Genomic DNA, 16074 nt, shown 5'->3' with positions numbered 1-16074 from the left:
TCATCAGGTGAAAACCAGGTCCGTCGAGGCGACAGAGTCTGAAGACGACAGAGTCTTGAGAATAATTTTATGTTTTATTTTTATTATTTTATTACTTCCCTTCTACGTGACTTTACCGAAAGAACCAAGAAGACATTTTACGATCCTAAGAAGCTCTCCTGCCTACTCCTGACGTCACCGCATCCCCCCGCCCTCGTCGCATGACGTCACGTCACACTTCCATCCTCGCGCGTGACCGCATGTCACCTCCGCGGCCGCGGTGGTTTACGTGACGTCACGTAACCAACACTTCCGAGGCGGCTACATGACGTCATCTCGCGGGTCGGACATCACTTTGCCATGGCGTCTGTGACTCGGCTGGGTGGGCTTCTGCTCCGTGCTTCGTTCAGGTCGGTGACGGCGAATTCGGCGATTTGGCGGCTGCGGGCCGAGACGTTTCGGAAAACGCTCCGTCAGAGTTGTAATTATCGCCGTCGTTTATGAAAGAGAAATGTATAAACACGAAAAAAAGTTATTTACACGCAAATCAAAGTTCGCAAAGGGTTTGAGCCAAGTGGGTGAACTGAAGCCGGGTCTCGTTACCCCTCTACAACGCACTGTACGCGTGCACTGTACCGCGCTGAATCTACTGCTGGATGGATTAACGAAGTTCTTTCCACACCGTGCGGGTCGTGGTGGGGCTGTGGTTGTCTTCACCATATTTCGCCACGCCGGGCAGTACGTACACTGTTGTTGTTGAACTTCTTTTGCACCGTACGTAGCTCCAAAGCGGTCAACCCATACGGCTTACCCTGTATTCTTGTGCAGGGAAATTGAGTTTTTTAGGTTCAATGCGGGCAGCACAAATTAAGTGTCTATTTGTTTGTGTTTCTCCCTTGTGATGGTACTTTGTAGATTTATAAGGGCCACGGGGTGACCGGTAAGGTCTGAATTGGTCTGTAGTAAGGTAGGGCACTGACAAGGGGTTGACAGGAATGGTAGCCAACTGTGCGAATCGGAGGTGCGGGGGAAGGAGTTTTGACTGCTCTGCCCTCCCACGTAGCCCGGCAGCAACCTATTGTATACATGGTGGTGGTGGTTGCCCATATAGATTGCAGCGTTAACTCTCTTAGCGACGTCATAACGCGCTTGTGCCAGGCTAGGTGCACCTTTAAGTCACGTGCGGTGGTGAAGGCGCCCGGCAGGAGGTTACGGGATAATCGCAAGTGCTGTGGGTTTCGCGCACCAGGGATGATTTGACAGGTGCATCGCCAGCGGTCAGCCTAACTCTGTAACAACGTAGGGACCTCCTTTGCCGGCACCAAAATATGAGAATAGTTTTTTCCCCTTTTTTCTGGCAACAAAACAGGTGTTAAGATGTTAAAACACCAAACTGAAACTTTTTACAAGGAATCATGTCTGCATTAACCACAATACTTGTCAGAATGCAAACAACAAACGTACTCTGATAATATATGCATTGTCCTTAAAATTGATTGGTCCACACCAGAGACAGCTTTCTTTTGAGCCTCGTCTCAAAACGGTGTTAGACCAGAGGACGACCAAAAGACCCCCCGTGTAACCTTTAACACACTGTTGGGGCAAGTGCTGTTGGCGAGTAGCACCTATGAATGCCGGCACGGCACACGAGGGGGTGGGTGGCCAGCACCACGCCCGGTCGCCTTTGTCTCCCCAGTGGCGATGTTTACACCACACTGCACCGGGAACTCATTTTAGGCTGAGTCGACCCTAAGGCAGGCCCAGGACTGGTTCAGATAATCGTCAGTGGTGTTGGCCGTGAGCGGAAATGGAATTCGGGTCGCTGGATTGTTTGTGCAGCACGCTAACTGCGACACTTTACCTCTTTAACGACCACTAAACCACACAAAGCCCTCGCCTTCATCATTATCGGCCATAATCTATCCACTGCTAGATGACGACCCCCCCCCCCAAGATCGCTCAACTCATCTCACAGTCTCGCCACGCGACAGTCCATCTCGTCATAACGAGCCGATTTCATTGCTCCATCTCCCCGTGTGGTGGACGTCTGGTCTGCCACTCCGTTGTGAGGCTTGACCCTCCAACCGATCTTCGTCTCTTCCAGCGACGTTTACTGCCCAAGGGTACGTTTCTGCACAGTCTCAAGGGCTCTGCTGGCAAGGCCCCCCCCCTCCAGATGAGCTTCGCAGCTCTGCTACAAGGACATCCACAGCCCAAGACCGCCGGCATTGGCGGCAGTTACACAACATTGCAGTTACGTAGAGTCACACAGAGAGCAATACGCATGTATGTTGAACTTCTTTCGCACCGTACATAGTCAACCTTTTAGAATTATGTGGAGTGCCATGGAGTTACGTAGAGGTGTACAGAGTTACATTGCCAAGAGCACTCCGACTCCCACCCATCCACCCACCTCTTTGTTGTATTACTTTGAACCTGGGCCATCTTCAATAGCTGTTCTAGGTACATGCTAATGCTGCAATAAGAATAATAATGCGAGTCATAGCGCCCACAATATTTCACGGACACGAGCAACGTTTTACCCATGACACCCGCCCCACGGGAAAGGGAAGTAAGAGTCACAAGGATCCTGTATAGTGAATGGAAACAAAAACAAGGGAATGGGTGGGGGAAGACAGAAGAAAATGGAAGAGGGTGGAAACGGATCGTAGAAGTGAGAGCACGGGGTCAGGATAGATGAGGATGGGGAGGTGGAGGAGGTTGCATCAGTGGTCTCGACACACAGCCCTAACCCTCACATCCAATGTACGATCCGCAAATACGAAGGAAACATCACGGCGACACACTCCGCTGCTCCTGACGCGGTTGTCTGGCTTGACCACCTGAATGTGAAGTTGCAGTTGTTGCTCCGCATCTACATGCATCTACATGCGGCGCAACAAGGATGCCGTAGTGGCGAGATTTTATCTCCCTCTCCTGGTATACAGGAGGTCGTGGGTTCGATCCCGACCCTGATGCCTGTATATTTGGAGTTTGCACGTTCTCCCCGTGGCCACGTGGATTTTTCTCCAGGTCCTCCAGGTTTTCCCTCACCATTTATAAACATGCGCTTAGAGTATTTGGATGCTATACATTTCCACATGATAAGCCACTTCGTTGAGCTATCATTTGTGGCAAGGTCGCTTCTGACAAAGAGTTGTATAGGTCAGTGGGCCTTCTCTGATAAAAAAAAATAGTAGTACATCAGCCATACGAAAGAAGAAGAGAACCCTAACATCTAAACCACACACAGTAGTCTAGAACCATCACAGGTCAACAAGTCGGTGGATGGGTCCTGGGGTTTAAACAGCTTTCCTGCAGGCGATTGGACATTTGGCTGTGAAGCCCAAGAAATCCACACACCCGTTGACCTTCACCCAGCGTTACCACAACCTCAGCCAAAGTCACCACCAGAGAGAGAGGCGGGTCGGGGGTGGTATAGTTGTTTGCGAGTTGCATACGTGCACTGCACAGCCATGTATATATAATCTCACTTGGGCATTTTTCTTTTACACATTCCATCAGATAAGTTTGCCACGCGGCCATATTGGAGCCCATAATTTCAAGTGGCATTGGTTCAAACTCGCGCAAACTCTGGATTGGATTCGACACGCTGTCTCGTCGGCAGGAGTTGAGTCTCACGAGAAGGCGTGACCTGGACGGGAGAGTGAGTAGCAACTTTTAATGCAATCAGCGCCGCCACTTTTAAAGCTCTTGCCACAAATGAACCACAATACCTTGCTGATCTTGTCAAGGAGCATATAAATCAACATGCGAACTCCTGTTCATCCTCACAGCAGAGGATTTTGGCTGGCCATCGGACAGACAGTCACCGCAGCATCGCGCGCTTTCAGTTACGCTTCTGTGGCCATCTGGAAACGCTCTTCCGATATTAGGAAGCCACTGGAGTTGTGCACTTTTATTATTTTGATCACAAACTCATTGCTGGAGAACTTATTTTTGTATTTAGTTTGTTGTTCTTTACCCCGCACCTCTGATTGGCACATTTGGCTACATACGGTTCGAAAGAAGTTCAACATAGACACACTACTGCCACTCCAACCCAAAATAGGATTGCCGGCTGGCTACGGCCTGCCTGGTTACTCTCTCGAACCTATTTGGCGGACAGTGACAGCATTACAATTGTTTTCAAACCCTCATCATCATCATCACAATGCTGTCGACGTTGGCATGATCTTCATTGCGGTGCACATGTACAGACGGCCCCTTTTTAAATCCTTTATATTAAGTTCACTTGCTTGCGCGCTTACGACCGTGCAAATCTTTCGGTCGTTTTTTAACCCATTTCCCGTGATCCAATCGAGCTGACATTTTGCACACAGACTCGTTGTGCGTGGCAATTTATTTTCGTGAAAAAAATTTCCAAAATTTTACACTTTTTAGGAACATTTTTTTTATATTTAATTACCAATTGCTTAATGGTGGCAGGCAATCATCTGACCCATAGGTGGCAGCCATCTCAAGCCAGAGGACGAGAGGACTCTAGCCGCCCGTTTCGAAGACCAATGTGGGCTGGTTTGTGGCCCATTGAACACGTACTGTAATTTATTGTCTTGCTCTTTGTAAGAAACTGAAAACACAGCAAGGTCCTCCTGTCATGGAATGTAATGTAAACCAATCGAAAGCAAAAGAAAAACAGAAATGAATAATAAAATAAAACCGATGCAACACATATAAAGGATTTATAGTGAAAAACTTTGTTTTTACAGGTTAATCTTTTTGTCAATAAACTACTGGATGAGGGCCTCCCAAAGCCATACGGGTCATCAAGGTTTTTTGGCCATATTTCACCGTACTGGTCAGTGCAGGTTGGTGAAGTCGTGAGTATAGACATTTGGGGCGTAGTCCAGCACAGCACACCATCATAATTCTACTTGTTGATTGAAAAGTGCTGGTTTTCATCGCACTCGCCATACTATTGATTTAGTAGAAGATGTTTATCCGTCGTTTCGCTTTTAACTAAAGAGCCAAAAGTAGCACAAGAATGAGCTCCTGGTTCGCATATCACGGTGGAAAGACGATGGCGCCAAGGACTCCTCCAGAGTCGTTCCTGTTTAAGGGACGAGCTTGGCGATCCAGACTCGCGTCACTTTTAGAGTTCAGTTCAGCACCACGAGGAAAAACAACAGCAGGTCAATCATTCACCCGCTGCACCGTTACCACTGACCAGTGATGATTGGCAAAGTGGTACAGAGTTCACAGCATAAACGCCAGCCATACCGCTCGGCGGCGTCGGCGGCATTGTCCCTCCGGAGGATTCAACGTGTAGGTTTTCGCTGCCACTCATGATCCGAGTGTGGTATTTCTTGCTGAGCATATCTTCTCTCGGGCTTTCGCCACGCACTACTGCGGCCGTCTTCAGAAGTTGTTCAGAGTTCGCACTCCGGAGCTCGGAGCGGTGCGACGTCGCGTCGTCTTGACCACGTGTTCGTCCGCTTGGTCGTCGCCGCCGTGCAGGACAGTGCCGTGGAGAGACATTCCTCGTGCCGGCCTCCGCAGCTCCGCCGTGGCCATGCGTCCTGTGGCGAGTGAGGCCGAGTTTGAGACGGCGAAGCAGCGGCTGGGACAGCTGACGTCGGACCCAGGAAATGAGGCAAAGCTCCTGATCTACGCACTCTTCAAGCAGGTGGTACACGCACCCCCACCAACTACCCCCACCAACTACCGCCCCCCTCCATACCACCGCCACCATCACCACAACCCCAATCACCATCACTACTACAACCTCAATCACCACCATCACTACTACAACCTCAATCACCACCATCGCTACTACAACCTCAATCACCACCATCACCACCGCCACAACCCAATCACTACTACCACCACAATCCCAATCACTACCACCACAACCCCAATCACCACCACCCCCCCCACCATTACCTCCCCAACCCCAATCACCACCACCACTTCCACCAAAGACAAAGATCCTCCATATAGCCTTAACATGCTGTTGGAGCAAGTGCTGTTAGCAAATAGCACTTATGAAGGGCAGCATGGCACACGAGGAGGTGAGTAGCCAGCACCACGCCCGACCGCATTTGGCTCCCCAGTGGCAATGGTTTTACACATCACACCAGGTACTCATTTGAGGCTGAGTCGACCTAGGGGAGGCCCAGGACCGGTCCGGATAATCGTCACTGGTGTTGGCCGTGAGCGAGAATCGAAGTCGGGTCGCTGGGTTCGTAACGCAGCGTAGCGTTAACCGCTACACAACCCCAATCACCACCACCACACACCGAGGTATACAGCAGCCGGCCAGAGGGAAAACACCCCTGTGCGGAGGTGTACAGAGTAGACGGTCTCTAGAGACGCGGGGAGGAGGAGAGGTCGACTGTGACATGAAGAGCGATATAGAAAGATAGAGAGATGGACATGAGTACAGGTGCAGCAGTCCCGGGGGACAAAAAATCCCCCCTACCAAAGGCTCAACCCCACCCCCTCTCATAATTTTTTTTTTTTACAAAAGCACCGTACTTATGTGCGCGTGTGTGTGTATCCTGCTGTACCTGGTGCGGTGTGTAAACGTCGTCACTGGGGAGACGAAGGCGGTTGGGCGAGGTGCTGGCCACCCACCTGCTCGTGTGCCGTGCCGGCCATCATAGGTGCTCGCTAACAGCACTTGCCCCAACAGTCTGTTGAGGCTATACGGGGATCTTTGTTTCCTGCTGCAAGGTGGCGTTGTAACGGAAGTGGTCAGTCGTGTTTCTGCCGGCCTCCCCGTAAGCTGCTTCCTGCAGCGCCGCTTGCTGACAGAAATCGTTATCAGCACGTTTTCCCCCTGCTGGGTCCGGATGGAATTTCCATGGCGTTGGAGGCAGCCTGAGCCAGCCGCCAAATGTTATTTTTGGGTGCGGGGGAGGTGTAGAAGCGGCGTCGGTGGCGATTTCTATTTTGAGCTGTCGGTTTGGCGCTGTGGTTGAGCGTTGGCGGTGGGTCTTGATGTGCCCTGCTGTGTCCGTTCAGTCCACGCAGGGGTCTTGCAACACCCCCAAGCCCGGAATGCTGGACTTTGTCAACAAAATGAAGTGGGAGGCGTGGAAGAACCTGGGACCTCTGAGCAAGGTAACTGCCGCGTGTCGGTTCCGGGAGGCTACGGGCTGATGATGTGGCCCAGGTGGTTCGCCGGTTCAAATGCCAGCAGGCCATCCTGGTCATTACCGCCGATTTGTTAACCGTAAAGATACGCCCTTGTCTGCTTCGAGGTCTACGTTAAAGATCCCCTGTGTAATTTGCTCGCCGTATCTCCAAGCACAGGGTGACTTGAAAAATACCAATTACCGGTAAGATGGAAGCCGTTAGACAGATGTTCGGGATCCATCAGAGTCCGAGCCAATTTCGCAAGACTTAAAAAACCATTATTCCCAAGAGCTTACCACGTGTGATCCAGCGTGCATTCGTGGTGGACCCGACTTGTGAAGAGTGCACGATGAAAGATGTTCAGACTTGAAACTAACGACACTTAAATCATGGGCGGGGTGATGGCCGACACCGAGTGGCCGTGGGCGGGGGAGGTGATGATGGGGTGGGGCCTGCGCCGCGAATTACCCATTTGGAATATACACAGCAATCGCCACGCCCCGACTGAAAACACTTTTAAGGACCCACCTGAAAGAGTTATGAGTCAGTGAGGCTTTCGTGCGAAAAGAAACATAATAACTCTTTAGCCCAAATTTGCCAATTCGAAAAATACCCGAATCATTGCCCCCTACTGGCAGACGAATGCCCACTTGCAGTCCAGGTGCCGCACAGAGATAGCTTCCACTGAGGGTGCCCTATAAAAATCTTCGAGATGATGCAAGTTCTGAATTGCCCCGGCATAAAGGAGGGCAACTATTTCAAACATAAAATCATTATCCCAACATTTAGAGCGCATGTGCTCGTGTTATCTTTCCATTCTAAGGCCATCTTCACCAGATTGACCTTGTAATTGAGTTCTTATATGGTAATCAAACTCTCAGATTTTGACAGCTTTGTAGTGGACATGTTCGCGGCATGACAATCAAATGGATATATTTTCGTGTTATTCTCAGAGCTGGATTGAGCCAATTTTAAGTGTAAATGGAATTTAACGCGACGTATTTTTTTGCGCGTGGATAATTGGTAAACGGGCTGAGACCATCGGCTCTCTACATTTGAAGAGACCCAGCTACGTCGAGGAGGGCTGAATCCTTCACTCTAACCCAAGATCTCAGCCGTTGCCCGTTGACCATCTCTGACCTGGCCTTGGACCACCTCTCACTTTAACTTTCTTAGTTGGGGGTATGGCGAGTCGCACATGGCAACCTCAATGCCAGGTCAAGGTCCAGAGATCGTCACGGCCAGCTCTACCGCATCTCTCCAGTTGTTGCAATACGGATTGAGGTGTCTCAACCCGATTTGGTCTCCAACGATTTACCCCATGAATCACCCAACCACCTTTGTATGTATATTGAGATCCTGGGTTAGAGGGCACCACGGTGGTGAGATGTTAACGACCTCGCCTGGTATACAGGAGGTCGTGGGTTTGATCCAGAACCCTGACGCCTGTATATTTGGAGTTTGCGTGGCTGCAATAAATTTCCACACGATAATCCACTTTGTTGAGCTATTATTCGTTTTAATTTACAGATTGAGGTCTCAGCTCGGTTTGATCCCCAGCGACTGACCGCATGAGCCGTATCTCTAGTCACGATTGCTCGTGATGACAACACCACCCCCCCGCCCCGATCGTTGAACCCCGGCAGGAGGAGGCTCGACTGAAATACGTGCAGCTCATCGACTCGCTGGTGGCGGCCGAGGCTCCTGCTGCTCCGTCGACGGAGCCCGGCGCCACAGCTTACCAGACCCTGCAGCTGAAGCGTGAGAACAACATGACGGTGATCACGCTGAACCGGCCTGACAAGAAGAACGCCATCAACATCACGGTGACGCCCGCAAACCCAACTCTAAACTTAACAATGTTTCTATTTTACCAGATAAGGCCCACTGAGCTATATAGCTCTTTTTCAGAAGTGACCTGACCACAAATTACAGCTTAACTTAGTGGCCTATCATGTGTAAATTTACAGCAGCCAAATACTATATACGCACGTTGATTCTAAATGTGGAGGGGAAAGAGCCAGGATTAAAATTTACACCACCACGGGGAGAGAGAACACGCAAACTCCAAATATACAGCAGGTGTCAGGTTTGGGATCGAACCCACGACCTCCTGCATACCAGGCAAGGGAGTTAACATATCGCCTCCGCAGCGCTTTGCTGCCACCGCTATCTCCCGGCTGACTCGCCGTTAAAAGAATGGCCCAGTAGCTCACTGGGAACGCCTGCCGCCATCTGACTTAAGACGTGCATACCATCGTCACGGAGGATGTGCGGTTTGCAAGTGCCGACGCGTGAGAGGTGCGATATGTTGCGATGGTCCTTGAGTACCCGTGTCGCCTCCCAGATGTACGAAGAGATCATGAAGGCGTTGGAGGAGGCTGGGAAAGACGAGTCCGCGTTTGCCGTTATCACAGGTGAGATTCTCCAAACGCCATCGCATCTACATATAGATATGCTTGTTCCAATGTTGTACATCAGCATTCGTTTGCAGCCCTTTTTGTCAATCCACTGCTGGATGAAGGCCTCCACACAGCAATGAGGTCACGAGGTTTGTTTGACCGTACTTCACGCTGGTCAATGTTGCTTAGTGAAGTGGTGGGGAGGGGTCAGATAGCCGTGGCTGGGAGTTGCTCTCGGGTTACCAGACTCATAGCACCGTGAATGAAACACTTTAGCCATGTGTGCACCTGCACCAGTGTGTATGTGTGAACACCGGCGAGAGTGTGAGCGAGCGCATACGCGCAAGTGTGTGTGTTCACCGGCACGCATGCACCGCTTGCCCCAGGCGCCGGCGATTACTTCTGCAGCGGCAACGACCTCAGCAACTTCACCAACATCCCGCCCAGCGGCATCAAACAGATGGCGCTCGACGCCGCCGAGCTGCTGCGGTGAGCCGGGGGGAGTGGGTGAGGGGGTGGCAGTGGTGGTCAAAGGTGGTGCTGTTGTTGGGTGCTGATGGTTATTGATAAATGCCAGTGGTGATGGGCAATGGTGGTCAGTGGCGATGGTGGTGATGAGTGGCGGTGGTCGTGATTGGTGGTGGTGGCGGGTGACAAGTAGTGACGATGATGGTCAGTGCTGTTTATGCACTATAGTGGTGAGTAGTTATCGGTGGTAAAGGGCAGCAGTGAGGATAGACGCTGGTGATTGGCGATGATGATGGGTGATGGATGATGGTGATGGGGGGGGGCGCGACGGACGACGGTGATGGGGGCGTTTGATTGGCGTTGGTAACAATGGCTGTTCACCTCTGCGCGAGCAGTAGGTTTGTGTCGTCCTTCATCGAATTCCCCAAGCCACTGGTGGCGGTGGTGAACGGCCCGGCGGTCGGCGTGTCGGTGACGCTGCTCGGCCTCTACGACGCCGTCTACGCCAGCAGCAGGGTCGGCCACCCACCCACATGCATGTCTACATCACAAGGGATCCCCCGGGCAAAACCCCCTCTAACAGACTGTTGTGGCAAGCACTGTTGTAGCAGGCATTATTGAAGGTCGGCTCGGCACACACACGTGGGCGTGAATGGCCAAGGCCATGGCCGCCCTGACCGCCTTTGTCTCCCCGTTGCTGATGTTTTTACACACAGCACTGGGTACTCGTTTAAGTCTATGAGTCGACCTATGGGGTGGCCCAGGACCAGTTCAGATATTCGCCACTGATATTGCTCGTGAGCGGGAACTGAACTCGGGTCGCCAGGTTTGCAACGCGTCGCACTAACCGCTGCGCCACCATTCTCCTGTACAAATACATGCAAAGACAAAGATCCCCCGTGTAGCCTTAACAGACTGTTGAGGCAGGTGCTGTTAGCGACCACCAAAGAAGGTTGGCATGGCTCACGAGGGAGTGGGTGGCCAGTACCACGCCCGGCCGCCTGTCTCCCCAGTGGCGATGTTTACACACCGCACCAGGTACTTATTTGAGGCCTAGTCGACCTAGCGGAGGCCCAGGACCAATTCAAATAATCTTCACTAGTGTCGGCCGTGAGCAGGAATCAAACTTGGGTCGCTGGGTTCGTGGTGAAGTGCGCTAACCGCTACACTACCACTCCCCACAGAAAGACGTGCTCACACAGACACACACACATACACATTGTTTTTTGTGTCAGTACTGTTTTGATCTGCAAGTCTTTTTTTTTTTCTGTTTTCCGTCTATATTTTCCGTATTATTTGGCCTACCTCGATTGTACTCTTGATTCTTTTGACCATGAGCCTCATGGGAACGTTTGCGTACGATTTGCATGCACGATGAATGGAGGCGCCACCGGTGGTGAGGTGTTATCTCCATCGCCTGGTATACAGGAGGTAGTGGGTTCGATCCACACGATAAGCCACCACTTAGTTACGCTATCATTTGTGATACCCAGGTGGCTTCTGAAAAACGAGCTACATAGCTCAGTGGGCCTTACCTGGTAAAATAAAAATTGTTTAATAGCTCTTTAGTATCTCGGTGTGTGCTCACGGTGCTCGCTCTGTCTCCCTTGAAGGCGACGTTCCACACCCCGTTCAGCCAGCTGGGTCAGAGCCCCGAAGGCTGCTCCTCCTACATCTTCCCCAAGCTCATGGGCGCCGCCAAGGTGAGCTCCGCCATGCCGTACCCTGGCGTCCTGGCGCTCGCTGCCCGTTCCAATGCCACTCGGCCTCCTGCCTCCAGAGGCTTGGCACATCACCAGCATCGCCAATATCACGCGAGCGCGCAAGCCGCTAGCCAGCTCCTCCTCCTACCCATCAGCACCACCTGGACCACCCACATACATCCCTAGTATAGGTCAAATGGTAATTGCATGTGAGGTTATCAAGAAGCATAGACAGCTCGGCATCAAATTGTGATTTGGACAAAAGGGGTAACGAAACGATGCGTCAAGCGATGGGATTCCAGGTGTTTTGGGGCATTAGCAGAGAAACATGCCCAATGTGTCTCCACTGAGTCTGTGGGTCTCTGGGTGAGTTTACTGGTCTTTGTGTGAGTCTCCTTGAGCCGATAGAATTCCAGGTGTTTCGGACATTCACAGACTGACAACGCATATAAACAACACACATCCACACGTAAAATTTACGTGCATGCTACATGCGCACATTCTCCTGCTCATCCCCCTCTGTCCGTCCGTCTCACGCGCACCCTGTCCTCACGATCTCCCAGGCCACCGAGATGCTTCTCTTCAACAAGAGGCTGACGTCCCAGCAGGCGTGCGACCTGGGCCTTGTCACCGAAGTCTACCCCGAAAACAGCTTCCAGCGGGAGGTGTGGGCTCGCTTGGAAACGTTGGCCAAGCTGCCCAAGAAGGTGCATGGTTCCATCGTTGTTCCGTCGTTTCTATTGTTTTGCGCAAATTGCTCAGTTTGGGCACAGTGGGTTCTCAGATTTCCTATAATGGCAAAAAAAAACACGGTACTTTTTACTGTAACGGGAATTGGCCCAAAAGCATCCCAGTGCTGAAAAATAATGACCTGAAAATTACTCGCTTTGGATCGCACGCAGCAAACATTGCCGCCCACTGCTGCAAAAACTTGGCAGGACCCTCCTGAAAGAGAGTCTGAAGACTCAGCGAGTCTTTCCTGGTGCTAGAATCAAAAGCAGCGACAAAAAATGTTGACGGCTGGCAGTAAACACAGCAACATCTTAAATGGCACTCGACTCTTTTTTGTACATCCCTGTTGTTTGTCATTTTACGAAGCTGACAGCTGCTTATTGATCTGCCCACAACATTTTTTGTCCATCTATTCGTCCTTCTGAGAACACTTAACTATGTGGTGGTGGCTGTGCACATCGTGGCTGCCTGTAACCCAGCACTGAAGGCAGCAAGGGCTAGTGAATTGCTGCAGAGATGTTGCGAAACTCCCTTCCCTGTTGGTGTCGAGGTGGAGCCATACTTGGCTCGCCAGGAGATGACAGCACAGAAAATGTGCACGCCACCTGTTTCATCTATATGGGATAGAGTGTTGCCCCCTTGCACGTGTGGGTATTTTGCTGGTGCTCTGATTTATTCCCACGTGTATAACCATCCGGTAGTGAGATGCACAAAGGGCTGCACCATGGTGGCGAGGTGTTAACTACCTCGACTGGTATGCAGGAGGTTGTGGGTTCAATCCTGACCATAACGCCTGCTGTATATTTGGAGTTTGCATGTTCTCCCTGTGGTCACGTAGATTTTCTCCGGGTCCTCCGGTTTTTCCCTCCACATTTCGAATCAACATGCATGAAAGTATTTGACTGGTACAGTAAAAATAGTTAGTTTTTGTTGTTTGGATAAAAATTGTATTACTCCGTACGAGCGATGCTCCAACTGTGTGACGTGCGATGACGGCCATTTGCGCCGCTCTGCGTAACGAGGTCGCGTCGCAGGGCACATACGTACGTTGAACTTCATTCGCACCGTACGTAGCCAACCGTGCTATTCGGAGGTGCTGGGGGGAGTTAAGAGCAGGCAAACTAACGATGTGTCGTCACGTGTGCGCGCACAGTCCCTGGCGTTCTCCAAGCAGCTGTCACGCGACGCGGAGCGAGAGGCGCTACATGCTGCCAACTTGCGCGAGTGCCAGCGGCTCATCGAGCGCTGGCAGTCCGAAGACTGCATGGCCGCCATCGCAGGCTTCTTCCAGAGCAAGGCCAAGCTGTAGGCCGCCGCCAGGGGCAGGGGGTGGGGTGAGGCGGCCGCTGTGTGCGGTGCCGTGTGGCGCCACTTCTCATCGTCGCGGTGGTGGTGGTGGGGTGCGGTTTAGTGGTTAGGCGTCGTGGTCATGTCGTGTTGTACCGCCGGGAGATTGCGTGTGAGTGTACCGCTTTGGAATGTGCTCTGAGTTCCATCCGTGAGCGACGAATTGGCGCCGAATGGGACTGATTGTAGCAGCGCGCGTTTCTCAAGATTCCGTTTCGTAAACGCCCAATCAGCAGCTGCTGCTGCACTGTCAGGATTTGTTGAAAGAGTATTGGGCTGTGATGATGCACACATACATACATGCACACATACATACATGCACGCATGCACGCAGACACACGCACAGGCAGGCACACGCGCACGCAGACACATGTACACGCACACATATAGAGTACTCACCACACGTGCACACACAGAGAAAAATGCCTCCAATATAGCCTTAACAGATTGTTGGGAAAAGTGTTGTTAGCAAGCACCTGTGCAGACCAACCCGGCACACAAAGGGGTGGGTGGTCAGCAACACGCCCGGTCGGCCGTTTTTGTCTACCCATTGCTGATGTTTACTCACCATACCAGGTACTCATTTAAGGCTGAGTCGACCTTAGGGGACGTCCAGGACCAGGTTCAGATATTCATCACCGATGTTAGCCGTGAGCGGGAATCTAACTCGGGTCGCCAGTGTGTGCTAACCACTACACCGCTGCCCACATACGCACGCAGCACACACACACATATGCGCCTACACATACAAATCCACAAACACAAGATGCTGTTGGTGAGCAACGATTGCAATGCAATATAATTTTTTATTTATCTTACAAATGCAACTGCGTGTCTAGGCTCGACAGAACAGTGGGACATGGGCACGCTGTTAAGGCTGGAGCACCGCAACAACGGGGGGTGGGGTGGTCAGGACCATGCCCACACATAGCAGATACTAATTTTAGGCCGAGTCACTCTAGGGGAGGCCCAGAGTCGGTTCAGGTATCATTTCCCACTGATGCTAGCCGGTGCCGGGAATCTATACTCGGACGATTGGGTGATTTTTAGTGGCCTGCGCTAAACACTGCACTAGCAGCACGTGCTGCTCGACCGGGAGGATCGTGTCCGTGTCATAGTGGTGGCGAGACCTCTGCTTGTGTTATTGTATACATTGAAGAGGACCACCTTTGCTCGCGCCAGTGTTGAGTGAGAGATTGAGTCGGTGAGCGTGTAGGGAGAGAGAGAGCGAGCGAGTCTGTGAGTCAGTCCGTGAGTGAGTCTGCGAATGAGCAGGTGTGCAGATTGGGTGAGCGAGTCGGTGAGTGAGTAGTGATGCTGAGAGCGAGCGAGCCAGTGAGAGAGAGTGCACATCCATCGCACCGCTCTGTTCGGTTTGAGATCGAATTCGTCCTGGGTCCACTAATGGGGCATTCATTTCAGGGCCATGGCGTCCGAATCGCCATGGGGGAGACGTCTCGAAGTGCATTTCCACTTTTTTCCAACGTGAAATCGATTAGCGTAACTTTTTTGAATGAGAATATGCAAATATAAATACAATTTCATTGGTCCGTTGTGTCTCGGGGAGTGTCTTTGTAACGACGAGGTGCACCTAGCCTGGCACAAGCGCCGTTAGTGACTTCACCGCCACATTGGGTGGTGAATGGCAGTTGTGACGCAAGAGTTGTTCAACGGGAGCACAGTGGCCTTATCGGAGGACATTTGACAAACTCGACACGGTCATGAACACTTCAGAAACCTAGAAGTGGATGGACTTGCCCTCACATTTTGAAATAATTTTCGTATTTTTTAATCTGATTTAGCAGGAGATAAGTCCGTCCGCGTGTCTCGCAGAGAGAGAAACGACCCTCAGAAGCGGATATCCCAGAGCTGCCTCTTCAGATGCCCTCTTTCAAGTGGCGCTCTGCCCCACGCACAGCAGAGAGCGGCACACATCCGCTCCCACTCTGCGTAGTTAATGCTCGTCTGCGTGACAGTCGAACTGATATATTTGTTTTAACTCTCGGAACTGAAATTTAGCCACAAATTGAGCGATTCACCGTTAGCCAAACGAGTCTATGAACCACTGCAGTTTGGGGTTCATGTTTCCAGAATCCTCGAGAATCAACATCATGCGTTTTTGGCTGCTGTAAGTTTCCACACGTTAAGCCACTTCGCTGAGCTATCATTTGTGGCCAAGTCGCTATGAAACACTTTCCTGCTGCGGAGGGAGCTGGTAGGAACGTTGGGTTGCTCGGTCAATGGCCAGGGTCAACGGCGGCGTGGTGTATTCCGCAAATATGCCCGACTGTGAGGGCGGGCACAAGCCGGCGTGAGTAGGTTGAACCTTGAGTTTTATAAGG

At 51.5% G+C, this 16074-nt stretch overlaps 1 protein-coding gene across 2 annotated transcripts; it reads left to right on the top strand.

Annotated features, from left to right (window-relative positions):
- The first annotated feature begins 311 nt into the window (after positions 1 to 311).
- Positions 312 to 15277, top strand: LOC144942082 (enoyl-CoA delta isomerase 2-like). Of its 2 annotated transcripts, none has more exons than XM_078868760.1 (10): positions 312 to 389; positions 5458 to 5626; positions 6967 to 7065; positions 8727 to 8906; positions 9428 to 9497; positions 9869 to 9971; positions 10346 to 10466; positions 11564 to 11653; positions 12217 to 12360; positions 13539 to 15277. In XM_078868760.1, the coding sequence occupies exons 1-10, from the start codon at positions 340 to 342 to the stop codon at positions 13692 to 13694; spliced, it is 1182 nt and encodes a 393-aa protein (XP_078724886.1). In that variant the 5' UTR covers positions 312 to 339; the 3' UTR covers positions 13695 to 15277. The 2 variants fall into 2 exon arrangements, with proteins under 2 accessions (XP_078724886.1, XP_078724887.1); XM_078868761.1 differs by lacking the exon at positions 312 to 389 and adding an exon at positions 3280 to 3646.
- The last annotated feature ends 797 nt before the right edge of the window (positions 15278 to 16074 follow it).

This window comes from Lampetra fluviatilis, chromosome 26 (assembly GCF_964198595.1).
Source record: "Lampetra fluviatilis chromosome 26, kcLamFluv1.1, whole genome shotgun sequence".
NCBI lineage: Eukaryota > Metazoa > Chordata > Hyperoartia > Petromyzontiformes > Petromyzontidae > Lampetra > Lampetra fluviatilis.
This window is presented reverse-complemented; position numbering and strand designations above follow the sequence as displayed.

Excerpts from the sequence above, each read along its gene's own strand:
- LOC144942082 (XM_078868760.1), top strand. The coding sequence starts at position 340 with ATGGCGTCTGTGACTCGGCTGGGTGGGCTTCTGCTCCGTGCTTCGTTC. Across the intron at positions 8,907-9,427 it reads AGAACGCCATCAACATCACG|ATGTACGAAGAGATCATGAA; the intron begins GTGACGCCCGCA and ends GTCGCCTCCCAG. Across the intron at positions 10,467-11,563 it reads CCGTCTACGCCAGCAGCAGG|GCGACGTTCCACACCCCGTT; the intron begins GTCGGCCACCCA and ends TCTCCCTTGAAG.